Raw genomic sequence first — 16,718 nt, forward strand, 5'->3', positions numbered from 1 at the left:
TCCAATGGAAGTGTATAGAATAATCATTATATTGCTCTCTTACACCCAATAGTGATCTATTTACATTCTTTCACTTTCTCTGCTTGAACTTTGTGAGAAGAAAAATTAATGGCAGTCTTAAAACCATCACAAGAAAAAAGTGATGAACTTTAGCATGATGCATTTTGTCATGGAAATTGTTCTTCTGAAAATTTACGCTGAGTATTAATAAAGCTGAAACTTAGTTTTTCTTTAAAAAGGAGAAAAATTCTAACATACATATACAACATAGGCTCATGTGAGAAATAAAATTCATCTTTTCAGAATTTGGCTATTACTCCACAGAGACTGAATGAAAGCAGAGGTATTATTTTTAATGGAGTTGAACTTGAAGACTAACTGTTGATTTCTTTTTATTTCTACATAAAATTTATATGTGTAGTGTGGGGCTTCTTTGTTTATTGTAACAGCCTGAAAAGCTTCCCAAAGCTCAGTCTGGATTTTAAGCATTGCTATTTCCTGTGGGGATTATGTGTAGGAGATAGATGGGTAAAGGCTGAAGATTAAGCTTGTTATTGGTGGATTTCTATGAGAAGTGAAAACTTGTGCATTGAAAAAATGAAAGTGAATGTAGCTTTAATGATTTTGAGAATGAAGTGCAAAGTGTAACCAGTAATTGAAAAGGAAGTCCTGTTTGTCTCTATTTTGTGATTAAACAAGTGTGTCAGGGTAGAAAGTGAACTAACAGAAGAGGGCATCCATTGGAAAAGGAAATAAAATTAATGGTTACACACTTTAAGGAAAGGATGGTTGTTGGTTGAAATCAGGAATCATGCAGGTGCACCTGTAGTTTGTGATGACCTTATGACAAGTATTTAATGATTCTTCCATCCTTATTTCTGAAGGAGCTGGAGCAGCAGTTTGAGAAGGAGAAACTGCATTTGGAGGATGATAAGAATCAGCTTCGACAACAGCTAGAAAACGTGAAGGAAGAGCTGACAACAAAACTGACTTCTGCCAACCAGGAGGTGAGGGTTGACTCAATTCACAGAACCACAGAATTGTCAGGGTTGGACAGGACCTCAATGAGCATCTAGTTCCACCCCCCTGCCATGGGCAGGGACACTTTCCACTAGATCAGGTTGCCCAGAGCCACATCTAGCCTGGCCTTAAAAATCTCCAGGGGTAGAGCTTCTAATTGTACAGTTGATGTCAACAGCCTTGCTTCTTTGAACTCTGCTTGTTTCCTCTTTAGGTACAAGACCTATATGCAAAATATGTCAGGAGACAGGATGAAAATTAACTCTATTTGTTTACAATTAGCATTGTGAATTCTGGTCAGCTTCCTGACTTTCAGGTTATCTTCATATATTTCCATCAAAAGATGATAAGAAGTATTTATAGTAAGACTCAAATTATTTAAAGTGTTTTGATATCTGTTACTACTATTGAATATGAACTGTATTGAGATACATTTTTTTAAGTTTGAAATCAACACCTTTCATAACATTTTTAAACTAGAAGTACTTTCATACTGATATCAAAAGGATCAGTCCACTGTCTGAAACTTCTGTCTTGCTGCAAGAAAACAATTAATCCATTTCATTGGTCAGCAGGTCATATGGATGACTTCAGTCTGTGCTTTAAGACAGACTTAGGCTTGAATATAAGTGCTTTTCTGCAGTATTACTTTTCATTTTGTGTAGTGTACAAATTCTGGAAGTGGTAGTTGTTTGTCTAATTCTGGTGGCTTGCAGTTTGCACAAATGTTAAATTTCCTTTAAAATAAAACTGCTTTTAATAAAGGGGAAAAATGCCCCCCTCAAAGATATTTATTATTGTAATATGAAGGTATATATTCTTCTATGTTTAAATGTTACATACTGATATTATTTACTGTATCTTCAGTGAAGGAACTCAAACTAAATAAGGAATTGGGGCCAGCTGCTGTTGGGTAATTGAGCTTATGCATTCTTATGTCAGGATAAATGTCACAGTGTGTTTTACATATGGAGAGAATGAGAGGAAGTATGCAGGCAATAAATTTGGGGTGGTCTGTAAATCCGCTCTGTATAGTACAGAAGTGATGTACAGACAAATGCTTCACTTGGAGCCGCAGCTTACTCCTAGCTCTCTATTGACAGCTGACAAGAGTTTCTCAGTGTCTTCACTGACCTGGAAGAGACTTCCCTGTGAAATGCCTGGCACATCTTTGGCTTGGTGCTTGCATTTCTGCTGCTGCTGCTTTTTCTGTTTGCTATGGATGTCACTTAACAGTAGGTGTGTACGTCTGGTTAGCAGTTGGACTCAAAGATCTTAAAGGCATTTTCCAGCCTAAATGACTCTATAATTTATTACTTTCTGCAGATTTTTGCTTAGTTCCAGCTTCCCTGCTGAGAGAGCTGGGTTTGAGCCCATGCCATCCTCTTTTGCTTGAGAGTAATGTGTTTTACTTTTTTTGGCCATAGGTGTGTCGTCTGCAAGACCTCGTACGAAAAAGTGAACAAGGCCTTGGTACTGCCGAAGGACACATCTCCAGTCTTCAAGAAACTCAGGAAATACTCCAGAAAGAACTAGAATTAACCAGAGCAAGACTGAGAGAGACCACAGATTCATTGTATAGTATTGAGGTAACCATAATACTAGAGAGTAAATTCTGCAAAGTACAGTCAAGGTGATTCTGGTCACATATTTTAAATGGCAAAAAGTACTATAATTTACACAAAAGAGCTTCATATGGCTTCTTTAAAAGAGAGACTTCTCTTTCTATTTCAAGCAGAGAGAGCAAAAAAATGGAAAGCCAAGTTGGGTTGGGTTGTTTGGTTTTTTCACTTGGTTGTTTGGGAGTGGGTTTTTTGGTTTCCTTTCAGAACACTTCTAGTGTTTAACAGATATTGCTGCAAGCACATCATTCTGTGGTTAATATAAGTTGTAGCTACTAAAGTATGTCTGTACAAAATACAGCCAGAGCTGGATTTTTTCAGTGACTTGACAATTTCAGGAGAAAGTAGAAAGAACACGTGTTACACCAGTGCTATTATAGATAGTTTCATGTCTTGGTGTAAAACAAGATCCAGAGTTTACTGGCTCTAGAAATCAATGAAACCTTTAAAATGTTTTGTTTTGGTTTTTTTAACCATGTTTTCCTCCAGTAATGGGCACAATCTCCATTTCAGGCTCCTAAATTAGAATTTCAGAAGATGCTTGAGAACACTTTAAGATGCATCCTATGATATCTTGAAGGGTAGCAGGGCTATAATCCAGAAAGCGTGCCCATTTCATGGATATGAAGCCATGAATTTGTCCAAGCACAAATACATTGCCATTTCAGTTGGCTTAAATGGAACTGGAACCCTCAGTAGTTCACTGACTTCAATACTAAGTATAACCTTTACTGTTTTAGTCCTCAGTAAACAATGTACATTTACAAGATCACAGCAATATTTGAAGCAGAGCAGCAAATAAAATAATCCCTGAATCTCTTTTCATACTGGTGTTATTTTCTTAACAAAACCAGCTTGAAACAGGATATTGTTTTTTGTTTGACTTTCTTTAATTTCTTAGCTATAGCTCTTAGATGTGCACCCTATTAAAGTTCATAACTTCCTTTTTTTTTTATAATTTCACTACATGTCCATGCAAATTTTCACACAAATGACTGCATTCTTCTCTCTTCACCTATTGCAACATTTAGCTTTTCAGAGCAGTTTACACACAATAGCATGTACCATAACAGATTAAAAATACATATAAATGAGAAAGTCATACAAGAAATTTCGAAGTTTAAAAAGTTTCAATTAAATTGAGATGATTGAATGAAGGAAGCAGTGCTGAAAAACATTTGTGTATGTATGATTTCTAGGTAGCATCTTACACTATTCTGATATGGTAAAATTTGAACAGAAATGAATAGCAGTTTCAATTTACTTATTTTTTTTTTCTGTGTTCAGATTGTAGCCCTGTTTCTAGCAGATTTGTCCAGTCAAGAAGCATAAGGAAGATGCTTGAACTTTGTATCAAATACAGATAGTTCAAGCTTTGAAATCCAAATGCTATTTTGCTGCATTGAAGAATTTTTTTCTTCAATTCTTAAAAAATAAATAAACCTAAGCAGCCTGCTCTAATCCTGAAGTTAGTTCTGCAGTGAACAGGACTTGATGACCTTTTCAAGGTTCTTTCCAACATAAATTACTCTGAATTTAGTGTAACAGTATTTGAAAAGATTACTTCCAGAATGACTGATTGGAGAATTGCCTCTTTTTAGCTTTATACATGAGTGCAGAATTGTATTCCACAAGCAAGACATATCAGCAGATATATAGGCATTAATTTTTTTCTAATTAGGAATTACACACTGATGAAGTTAGGGTTCCAGTTTTATGAGCCAGTTGTAACTGTTTTTATTATAAATACACTCAAAGGTTTTTTGCTGCTGATCAGTCTCTATTGTGAAGTTTGTGTTTGCAGGGAGAGCTAGATCAGGAGAGACAACAGCATGAGGCAATGATTGCTGCCATGAGGGAGGAGGAGAAGTTCAAAGTTGACAGAATGGCTCGTGACTTGGAAATCAAGTGGACAGAAAATCTTCGGCAAGTATTTATTTCCTTGAATTCTTTAAGACCTGAAGTATGGATTACATACAGATGTAAGGCAGAAGTTTCTGTTATTGTCCACAACTGGTAATTGTCCACTGATTTGGCAATTCTTTTTGACCTTTTGAACAAGTTTCCACTGCATTTTTAGTTATTTGACCTTTGCTTGTAGACAGGAATGCAGTAAGCTTCGTGAAGAGCTGAGGCTGCAGCATGAAGAGGATAAGAAGGCAGCCATGACTCAGCTGTTGCAGCTGAAAGAACGTGAGAAAAATGCAGCAAGGGATGGATGGCAAAAAAAAGTTGAAGATCTTTTAGACCAGGTAATTATGGTGTCTTTGAGAATAGGAATGCCCTTAGAATTTAGTTGCTGGTGGTTTATTGCCAATCAACTACATGGAATTAGGTGTGAGATCTCTTGGAAATGAAATTTTTAGCACAATGCTTCTTAAAACTAATCATTATCAAACTTCTAAAGTAATATGTGGAGATGCCTTAAAATTATACCCATGTCCTTGTTTGTACTAAATGTGGATGAACCTTTTTTGTAATTCTGTGGGGTTTTTTTTTTTGAGGGAGGGGTTTGACAGTCACACCTCTTTACTATCAGGTTTTTTTTTGATCCTGTCTGCTCACCTATTCTGTTGTAAACATTTATCAATGCTAAGTCTTCAGAGCTATCCCTTATCTTTACAGTAATAGCAATGTACAAGTCACTGAAATGTCCCTTAGTTTCTGTGACAAGTTTTGCTATGTCTGTGTCATTTATGTGCTTTGGAATGATTTTTTTGGGATTTTTTGTAAATACGGAGTTTTTAAATTGCAAGTCCTATTTCTAGACTCAATTATGTTAAAAAAATTACAGAAAATACTTTTAAGAAACCATAAATGCTATAGGATTGTTTTTGTTGACTACAGTTTGAAAGAATAGCTGATAAAGAAGAAATATATTTTAAAGTAAAAGGAAAAGCTTTTGGAACTCGTTAAGTGACTGATTTCAGGCTGATTATGTGCAATGGCATTTAATTTCCTGTCTCATTTGATAAGTAAATGAACATGCACTTGATAATGCAGCTTCCTATAGGAATTTGGTTTGCTGACAAGAGAATTTAAGTTTGTAAAATCTTGTGGCTTTGGCTCATAAAGCCTGCAGGCTTTGGGAGTTCTTGTTCTGTTACTTTTTACAACGTGAATGTAATAAGACTTGGGCTCATTTGATTTCAAGTTACTCTTCTTGCCTTTACCCAATTTTAATTTACTCTCTTCTACCTAAGAAATAGCATTTTTCTCTAGGAAAGTACAATGTAAAAGGGATATGTTAAACTTTCTATAGTTTTCATGTACTTCTGAAATAACTTATCTGTACTTTTTTTAAATGCTTTCATAAGTCTGACCTACAGTTTCAGAATGGAAAAGCAGTATGTTGAAAATGAACAACTCTGTTTTTCTGCGTGTGGAAGAAACTTTGTATCAGAAAGCTAAGTAATAGAGTAGAGAATCTGCAGACATAGGAGGGGTTTTGGCATGTTTTATAATGCAAGGATTACTGGATGCTTTCATAGATTCATAGAATGACTTAGGTTGGAAGGGACCTTTAAAGATCATCTAGTTCCAACCCCTCTGCCATGGGCAAGGACGCCTCCCACCAGCCCAGGTTGCTCAAGGCTTCATTCAACCTGGCCTGGAACACCTCCAGGGAGAGGGTACCCACAGCCTCCCTGGGCAACCTCTTCCAGTGCCTCACCACCCTCACTGAAAAGAATTTTTGCCCAATACCCAGTCTGAATCTCCTCTCCTCAAGCTTAAAGCCGTTCTGTCTAATCCTATCACTACAAGCCCCTGTAAAAAGTCCCTCTCTGCCCCTCCTGTACCCCTCTTCAGGTACTGGAAGGCTGCTCTGTGTTACTCTAGAATGAAGCTATTCTGAGTGGAAAATGCATTGGGTCTGCTTTCATACTACAGGAACTACTTCAGGAGACTTACTTGTGCTTGGCAATCTGTAAATGTGCAGTCAGGTTCTGCCCCAGAGGGTTCACAGTCTAAACAGGCTGGACATAGCAACAAAGGTGAGATTCTTCTGCTGTTACAGATATTTGTTAACAACAGTGGGAAGAATCCAGATTTTGGTTCATCAAAAGGATATCTCTTCACAGCTGTCTTCTTTCAACTACACTGAACTAGAGCAGCCTAAGATATTGCAGTGGGGGAGGAAAATTGTGAATTTGTTAGACCCAGCCCCAGTTGTCATTAGTGGTGATGCATTAAAAAACAATTTGAAATGCATGAAGCATGTGTGAAAATTAGGAGTAGAGCAGCGATCTGAGTCCCCTTTCTGCAATTCAAATTTTCACACCTGAAACTCTGATCTATCTATACCAGTAGTACTATACAACCATTGCTGTCTACAACTACCTGAAGGGAGGTTGCAGCCAGGAGGGGTTTGGTCTCTTCTCCCAGGCAACCAGCACCAGAACAAGAGGACACAGTCTCAAGCTGCGCCAGGGGAGGTTTAGGCTGGAGGTGAGGAGAAAGTTCTTCACAGAGAGAGTGGTTGGCCATTGGAATGTGCTGCCCAGGGAGGTGGTGGAGTCACCATCCCTGGAGGTGTTCAAGAGGGGACTGGACGTGGCACTTGGTGCCATGGTTTAGATAGTCATGAGGTTTAGGGTGACAGGTTGGACTCGATCTTTGAGGTCTCTTCCAACGTTCTTGATTCTATGATTCTATTCTATTTACCAAAATAGAAGATTTATCAAAATAATGCAAGATCAGGAGCTCTGCTAAATAATTTTAAAATTCTTAACTTGACAGAAAATGTGGTGTACATCTGCTCTTTGTGTTGAGAGTGCATAGAACTTTACTATTTTGTTGTGTAAATGCTATTCAGAAATTAAATGCTTATCAATATGGGTGCATAAGTTCCTAATCTGTATTGATGCATCTCAGATTTGATTGAAAAACAAGCTACAAAGAAATGCAGCACCTAACTTGGAGTGTAGGAATGGTTATGTGAGCAAATTTTTGAGAGAAAAGAATCTAAACAATCAAAGCCAATGAAAAAAAAAAACCAAAATCCCCAAAACCAGGATTAATTTAATGGAGATAAGTGACACAGTGTAGATAAACTATAGAAAAACAGAATGCAGAGCATGCCCATTTTGGAATGCTGCTGGCTGATGCCACAAAAAGTGAATGAAGTGGTAGAGCTGTAAATGGCAACAATTTTTCAATCATAAAATTAAGTTGAATCAAAAAGAATCTGTCCAAGAAGTGTAGGAAGCTGGTTTGTTGTTTTTCTGTTGTTGTTCTGTTTTTCCTTTATATTGTTACACCAACCTGCAAATTTCTTCTTTCTAGTAGTTGCACATTTGAAAAGTGAGCTCTAGCTCTTACATAAAGTGAGGTAACAGTTTAGCTTTGATACCAGTGATGCCCAGTGGGCCTGATGGAATTCATGTAGGGTTATTGTTATTCTAACAGTATAACCTTGTTATGAGTAAAATAATTGCCTTGAGAGAAAAGGCTGTTCAGCTGATGAAGTGCTTAAATACATTGACAGCTGCAAAGCATCACTTCCTATCCACAGTTACATGTGGTTGGTAGGTTAACTAGACTGAAGTCTAGAGACCAAGAGTATAGTTCTTATCTCTGATCCAAGAAAAGATTCTAGAAGGCATAAAAAGGAAGTGTTTTTCCTTTTTTCCTGTAAATTTTACCAAGTGCTTCTCTGTCAATCCATGTGAGAGTTTCTTCATGAAATATGGAGTGAACTCAGATGTGGGAGCTGTTTTCCATTTCTCTTAGCTGTGTAATGGGCTTTTAACACTTTGCTTGAAAACATTTTACTGCTGAGAAGGCATCAGGCATGGACGAAATGGCAGCAGTCTTCCTGTTTAAAACAGAAATCTTTTCTCTCTTCTGCTTCTCCCTCTTGTGCAAACTTCAGTTCTGGGCACTGTGGTGGATTGAAATTTTCCTAGGAAAATTTTCCTAGGCATCAGTCTAAAAATTCCATAGGCACTGGAACACACAGGTTAAGACTTGAACTCATTTTAGCCCTTTCTTCTGCTGGTAAATGTTTCTTTCTGTAAGCTGAATCAAGTGTCCTGTGGATGGATTTTGCTGTATCTGAGCAAATATTGCTTCTCCTATCTTCCTTGTCAGTAAAACATTTTCCAGTAAAATAAATGTTTTTGTCATTTTTTCTCATTCTTATGTATCTTCATGATATGACATGACCAAACATGTGTGGCACTCTGCTTTCTAACTTTATTGAATTTTCACACACAAAGGTAGTATCTTACCACATCTGGTAATGGAAATATTACAAATAATACTGTGAGAATGGACAAAAGCATACTACATAAATTTTGGTAGATGTTGTTTGCATTTCCTGCTGCAAAGGACAAAAAATAAAAGTTGTAGAGGCTTTCTTGTTGACATTTGTTCCTCTTCAAACTGTCAAAGTAAATACAACACATTTTTTATTTATATCAAAATATAAATACTTCATTCTCATTTAGGCATTGAAACTGTAATTTTCAGAAAATTTCCAAGTCCTCCTTGAACCCCCGGCCCCGGAATTCTCTGTGTTTTAGCCTGGGTCTGGGGTGACCTCTTAGCAGTAGAGAAGGGGAATGGGGGAGAAGATGACCACTTGGTTGAAATGAAAATGGAGTTAATGAAACAGCCAAGCTCCTACCAATGTAAATATAAAGTACACAAAGTTATACTCAGCCCAGTGAGTGCACAGCAGTCGCAATAAACAGGAATGCAGTCCTCAAGTGCAGGAGAAGAGCAACAGGGTCAGGAGGAGCCTGAGCTGGAGAATGCCCCAATCCTCAGCAAACTTCCCACTCTAGAGTAAGTGTGAAGTTCATGGTGTGGGATACATCCGTGAGCCAACTCAGGTCAGCTGCCCTGGCTGACTGGAAGCTGCTACTGGCCTGCAGCCCATGGCAGCCTGTGCTTCATCTTCGTGTGCCTGTGTGGAGGTGCTTATCACAGAGCTGACAAGCATCCACATCCACATCAGGAGAATCAGGAAAGCTGCTTTCCATCCCCAGCACAAGGGTTACTGCCTACTCCACAGCCTGGCTAATCCTTGCTTTAGATTTGCTGTTGAATGGATGCTGGGAATTTCTACAAGAAATAATCTTCACATACCATCTGTAAATTTTCTGAAAGAAGGGAGCTTGACTTTGAGCACAGAATCATTTTTCTCTGTCTCCTTTCACTTGATACTGTCCTGAACATACTGTTCAAATCCTTATCTGTCAGAAAGTGAGAGGAGGTAAATTTCGAGTTACCTTCCTCTAATTCTGTTTGGTCATTCTTGCATTCAGTAATATTAGTAGGGCTACCATGACATCTAGTGGATGGTAAGGGATTTTGGGCTAGGTTTAAAAAGCACTTGGAAATCTAAAATGCTGAAATCCAAAATAATAGTAGTAATTTTAAAATCACACTGAAGAGGGAGCAAAGAATGGGGAGTACCTGGAATGCAGTTTAGGCTAAGATTGTAAGTCTCTTCTTTCAGCTGTAGATACTCATTGCTTTTCCAAAGGGGCACCACTTCCTGAGCTCTCAGGAACCTGCAGAAATGACTGCAGTCTCAAAGCTGTGCTCTTAATGGGGCTGTGCTGCAAGTCCTGCAGGACTTACAGAATCAGGGGAGCTGTGGGACTTTCTGTCTAAGTCCAGTATCTGTGTACATCCTGCCACTCACCACTGATTTGCAAAAATGAGCATTCCTGTATTTTGAATGGGGAAACTATGCTTTAAGCAAGTCAAAAGCTGTTGGACTTGAGTGTGTGAATAGTCTTGTCATGCAGTGTCTGAAGCCCCAGGGGGCCACCTGTGGAGGGTGCTTCCCCTGTGGCATGATTGGCTACTTCTCAAAGTGTCCCCCTTGTTCTGGACTCCCTGTTCTGTGCAGAAATGTGATTCTGAAGGTGGTGGTGGTGCTTTTGTTCTTTCCTGACTGCTCATTGTAGTTCTGTCTGAAGCTTGAATGTGAAAACAAAAGCCTAACCTTCAGCTGTACTGTCTCTTTTTCTGAGCTTTTAATTATGGTGACCCCATTCAGCCCATACTGCCCTCTCTTCGTTGTTTTACTCTGTGTTTAAAAGATTCTCAGTGTAACAGAGGAAATTCATTAAAGACCATTTACAATGAAGAGCTACTCAGCAATACAAACAAAAGCAACAAAACAAATTGGAGTTTTCAAAGTATTTTCAGGGAGATGCAGATGGAATATTAACAAATGTTAGCTTTGATGCTAACATTAGTAAAAAATATGTCACTGGCCTTCTTTTTTTCTCTCTCTTGGTTCCTTCTTAATTTAATTTTTCCCCTCTCATAGTGCTGTTTAATTAAATTTAAAAATATATCTAGGCTGATGTTTGAAGTTATATCTTCCAAAGAAACTTGTCTATCTGATCACAAACTTCTAATTAGAATTGAACATGACCAATTTTTGTTTGGCAGTGTTTGGAGATAGTAAGGAGGAGACTGAAGGACTTCTTAATTGTACCAGTCAATGGATGAGAAAAACATTAAATTTTTAATACAGTGTATTTAATGGATTTAATATATTTGTAATTAATGATGCACAAATCAGAAAATAATTGATAGTTTGTGTGAAGTTTACTCTTGCAAAACTTGTACATAGAGGTCTAAGCCAAAGCAAATGGTAATACTGTTCCCAAAATAAAATTTTAATCCTCAACTCCCTTAAATATAAAATAAAGACTGACAAGAAACTAGTTTGAAAATGTTACTTTTAGCCTGGACTATATTTGTTTATGTAGCTTTTACACAGGTTCAAAACCAATGAAAACAGTGGACCCTGGGAGGTATGAGATATAACTTACCAGGTGGGGCAACACTAGTTTGATATCCAGCAGCTGAATAAAATTCTAGATTAAGGGCTCTTCTTGGCAGATAACTTTGTGCTTCAAGAAAGATTAGCTAACATGCATTTATAATATTTAATGTCCTGACAGCATTATGACAAATAAAATGAAATGAAACTCTAGTACCATTCCAAAATTACCAGGAGACTCGAATGATCCTATTTATCTTCTGACCATTGAACTTGCACTTTGTCAGCTTAAAAGCATATAATCCATAAGTCAAAAAGGTAAAAAATGGTTTAAGTAACTACATATTTTGCCTAATGGTTTAATAGAGTTCTACAAGTGGAAAAGAGAAGAGCTCTGCCTTTTTCAAGTACCTTACCTTGTGAGGTTCCTACAGACCCAGGAGGAAATGAAGATCAATTAGATCCCAGAGACAGTTCCATGTTTCAGAATGCTTTATATTTAATTTTCCTCATGAAAAAACATATTTTTGAGAGAGAGAGAAGGGGCTCTGAACACTGCTTTTTCTTACCAGCCAAAGAAGGCAAACTTTGCAGCTGTTTTGATTCCAAGCATGTCACAAGCCTGAAGCCAAGTATGTAACATTGTAGTAGGAACCAGCTGCTTTCCAAATCTCTGCAGAGTCATCTGTCACATAAGCACTGCACAACCAGAGACAGAGCATCTGCTGACACATCAAGGCTTCCTCTTCAAACCAAAGACTTCTCTCAGGGGAACGTTTTGGGGTGGTTGTTGTTATTAGCTGGATGAAATAAGCTTATGCTCGAGTTCTCTTCAACTTCTTCAATAGGCATCTCAGAAAATAGTGTCTTTCACTAGCATCTGATGGATGCATGTAGGTTTTCTTGTTCAGAAAGCTTTAGCAGCATCTGTTGGAGGCCATTCTGAGAAAGGTTAGCAGCATCTATTGGAGGTCGTTCATAGAATGAGGCAAAGGCTGCACAGCAATCTCGATCTGCTTTGATACAACAGATGAAGCTGAACCTTTTCTAGTTAGGGTCTCAGGTATTACACAATTCCTGTTGCCAGCACTACATTGAAAATTCAGTAAACTGTATGCCAAAGGCAGGTCTTGATGTAGTTTGACACTGAAATGTCAGTGATATCAGAGATCATTCCTTCTCTTAACAGCTTTCCCCCTAAACAAACCAGACAGATGTGGAAGGAAGCTCAGAACATAGGTGGATTTCTTCAGACTGGCACTGTCAAAAGCCAGTGTTGGAAAGGGAGCTGGTAGAGGCCAGTCTGTCATCCTCTCCAGTGTGGTGTTTCCTGCTGCTACCCCCTTGCACAGAAAAGTGCTGCTCTCTGCAATTTTCATAAGATAATTTGGAATATTCTACAATAACGATTTTTTTTATGACATGTCTTTTTAGAGATGCAGGAGAATAAATTGTCATTTATTCTGTCTGTGTTTCAATAAAGCATTATCTAAAAGTTCCCAACTACAGGCTTCCAGGCTGGTGTCAAAATACCTGCTGCCCCCTGAAGAAAGCCATCTTCTTGACTGACCTGTGCCAAAAAGGGGAAATTGGTCATGTTGGATTTGAAATTGTTCTCACTTCATTTCTGATGACTGTTGTGTACCTCTGTGTGTGCCTGTCTACACCATTCATATGTATGTAAACACACAGCCATATTTATATATGTATATGAATGATGTGGATTATTTGTATGTTCAATAATACTCTATATGGAACATGTACTTGGTAATAAGTCTTAAATTTTTGCTTTTCATTAGCAGTCAACTATAGTTGGGGTATATTAGTGGTAGAGTAGTGAAGTGGTACATTAGTCAATTTTTACTGGGGACTTTCAGGAAGAGTACCCATCTTGTTCTGAAGTTTAAGAAAAATAAAAGTGTGTTAATATAAATCTGTCTTCAGTCTAAATTAGTTTTCTGCCCTTTAGCAGTGAAATTTGATCTTTAATATGATGTGTTTAATATGCTTGTGATGTTTCAGAGCCACAGCTGACTGCTGATTGAGTCCTTTCGTAACATCTTTTCTAATAGGAATGCAAATTGGTGTACTTAATGATTTCTTCCCCAATTATCTGCCATAAAGGTGAAGAAAAAACAGTTGGATCATTTCAAAAGTGTTCAGCTGCATAGTACATGAAGACATAGTAACATTATGTTGAAGAGATAATGCTGCCCTGTATATTCAAAGCATATCACAGGGAGACACTTCATTCTGTTCTGTGTTCAGTGGTTTATATGCTGAGTTAAAGCAACCTATTCATATGTTTTTTCCAGATAGTTTTCAACTTATTTTTCCCTGACCAAATTATAATTAATGTTCTATGTTTTACTCTCCCTTCCTTATCCCTTTTTCTTTCACTTAGTTGATTTCTGAATGTTTCCCTTTATTCCTGTGATCTTTCCTTCATAGCGGCACTGTCTCGGTGAAGCTTTGCATAAATCTATCAGCAATGTAAGTGATTTGCACTTACAGCTTGTGAAGAGGGCATGTTTGCACTGAGAAATCTGCATATCCTGTGGTACTGCTTTAGAGCTTTAGCCTATGGAGCAGAATACATGGCCATATTTGAGAGGAGAACATTTGCTGCTAGTTATCAAAAGCTTGTGTACTTGTATGCATCCATTCATCTGTGTCAATGTTTATGTCACTGCCCATTCAGCACTACATACATGGTCATAATACAAGCAGCATTTTTATGTCATTGTTCAAGCAAGCAAGCTTGTGGGCAGTGCAAATGTGTATCGCAGAGCTTTCTACAAAGCATGAGATTGATGCTGTATTATCATTTGCAGTTTTGCAGTGCAAGTTGTAATTGTAGCCAAAATATTCTTTCTAGGTTTTGGGTTGGTTTTGTTTTTTTTAAATTCTTAGCAATGCTTTTAATGTGTAGAAAACCTTGGATAAAAGAATTGGAAGTTCAGAGAATAGTGTTGAGAGCTGTTCTCTTTTGAATCCTTAACACAGGAGTATTGAAGGAATGCTCCCAAGACATGCAAGGGGAGGCACTGATGTTTTCAGAAAGGTGCTCTTAGGAGTATTAGTATATGTACTGGATAATCAAAATAATGCTCAAAATTGTATGCTTTTCTAAAAATAACTAACAAATTTTTAATGTTTTATGTGCTTTCAACAACAACAAAAATCTCATTACTAGGAACATAGTAATCTGACTTGCTTGTTAGAATCATTTAATCCTCATATTTTCTGTATAGTCTACTGATGCCAGTAAGCATCTCCAGACATTGGCTTATTTCAGACTGTGCTTTTGCAGCCATGTTAATCTGGTGTAAGTGTGAACTGCTCTTGAGAAGGGTACTCCTTGATCACTTCTACGGTGGCTTTCTGGCCAGATGTCAGACTTCTCTTGGTCATCTCAATTAAAAAGTTTTCTGCGTATCCAAGAAATCAATGAGGAAAAAAAATTGCTTAGCTCTTCGCCCATGCTAAAAATATTTATAAATGTTATATGGAGAATATCAGAATTTGGAGCAGGAGCTTAAATGAGAGGCAGTTTGAACTTCATTTCATGGTGCAGGCTAACTGCAGCAGTGGAGTGAGTTTCTAGGGTTGAAGAGAAAGTATACAATAGAAGGTTGCATTATTAGTTTGTCTGACCAGCATGGCCATGGTCTGCTAAAACAGACTGGCCAAGAAGATCTGAGGCTGCTGAGGAAACTCAGAGGGAAGTTTTTGTACAGATAGACAACTGTTTGAAAGACAAGTATTGAGTACAGTGTTAGCACAGTGAAGGTAGGTTGTCATTCGAGCTGCTGTTGAGTTGAGCGATGTCCAACACAATTTCTTTTGCTGGTTGTTTATGAATAAGTAAGGTGCAAAGGCTTGCAGCTTATAAAAAAGTTACTCGTGGTGGGAAGGACAAAGACTGACTGAAGAATTATGGAATAGCTGTAAAAAGCCAAGAGATCTGGCAATAAAATGGCAGATGTAAAATGATGAACCTTACCTTGACCCGTTACAGCTAGAGATTAGGTTTCTGGACTCTAATAAATAATTCCATGAAAATTTCACCTCTGTGCTCAGTAGAAGTCACAAAAGCAAATAGAACATTAGGAATATATGAGAGAAACAGAGAGCATAATACATGAAGCCATATAAACCCCTAGAAAATCTCAGAGTTTGCTCTCATTTTATGCTGTTTTGGTCTCCTAATCATAAAATCTTTAAAATAGTAGTAAAGAGGCAAGTCAGGAGAAATGTTATGTTAGCTACAAAATAGCTTTCACACAGAGTGACTCAATAAACCAAAACTGCTAAGTATTAAAGAGGGTGTGAGAAGGGAAATAGTGGAAATCTACAGAGACATGAGCAGAACAAAGGAAACTTCTTTGGACTCCTTTCCATTGCACAAGCTAGAGGTCATACTGCACATCTACATGGAACTTACAGCAGGACACCAGGGATACTAAAAGCTTCTATGGATTTAGATAGTAGTTGTATTGAATTAATATTTCTTCCATGAATTGCCCCAGAAAATACTATTTCTGGTTTAAGAAAAATTGCTGGATGGTGGTAGACTTCAGAGTCAAGATCCTTATATTTATGCCTTGGCTTTGCTTTCCCAGAGTAACACAGACTGGCCATTTCTGGAGGCAGAATAGGAGAACAGACAAACCTTTGGTCTGACACGGTACAATTTGTTTGTGATACTTAATGCATTTGGTAAAAGGTTTTACATGTGTGGTTCACATTACAGAAAGTAGTGTAGGCCTCACTATATTCCATCGGTTGGAGCTGATCTGTTTCAGGGGTATCTGAAGTAAAATACTGTTGGTACCGTGTACTTAGAAACTAGAATATATATGCCCAGACACAAAGACCTGGTAAACTTAAAATGCAGAAGCTGTGCTCATTTCATTCAAATTAATTTGCTTATTTTGTTTTAGTGCTAATTTTCCTTTAAGTATAGCTTTTTTTGTTTTCTTTCAAATCTGCTTAAGCTGTGCCCTTCTGAAAAAATACACCCAATAATAATGATCATGCTGCAAGTTGTCCCTGTCATGCTGCTATTAATTTTTTAAGTGGTGGCTTTTAATGTTCTGTAAATCCAAAAATTGATGTGCAATGTCATTATTAATTTGGCATAATTAATTTTAAGCTATGCAGAATCAAACAACACAGGCTGCCATTTATGATACAATTTTGTGTAATGCTCTGCGGCTTGAAAGTTATCCTTGCTGATTCTGATCTTGGTCAGTGTAGCAAAATTCTTTCTGCTAAATCTTGTTTCCAGAATTGAAGGGAATCACTCTCATGTTTGG

The 16,718-nt window shown here is 37.6% G+C and overlaps 1 protein-coding gene across 3 annotated transcripts in view; it reads left to right on the forward strand.

Moving 5' to 3' along the window:
* The window catches only part of FAM184A (family with sequence similarity 184 member A), a 60,789-nt gene that overhangs the window by 27,585 nt on the left and 16,486 nt on the right, over positions 1-16,718 (forward strand). For all 3 annotated transcript variants that reach the window (XM_054393122.1, XM_054393123.1, XM_054393124.1), the window contains 4 exons: positions 885-1,007; positions 2,448-2,609; positions 4,447-4,572; positions 4,748-4,894. In XM_054393122.1, the coding sequence (XP_054249097.1) occupies positions 885-1,007; positions 2,448-2,609; positions 4,447-4,572; positions 4,748-4,894 (558 nt within the window). The remainder of the gene's footprint in view (positions 1-884; positions 1,008-2,447; positions 2,610-4,446; positions 4,573-4,747; positions 4,895-16,718) is intronic.

Source organism: Indicator indicator, chromosome 27 (assembly GCF_027791375.1).
Source record: "Indicator indicator isolate 239-I01 chromosome 27, UM_Iind_1.1, whole genome shotgun sequence".
Classification (NCBI taxonomy): domain Eukaryota; kingdom Metazoa; phylum Chordata; class Aves; order Piciformes; family Indicatoridae; genus Indicator; species Indicator indicator.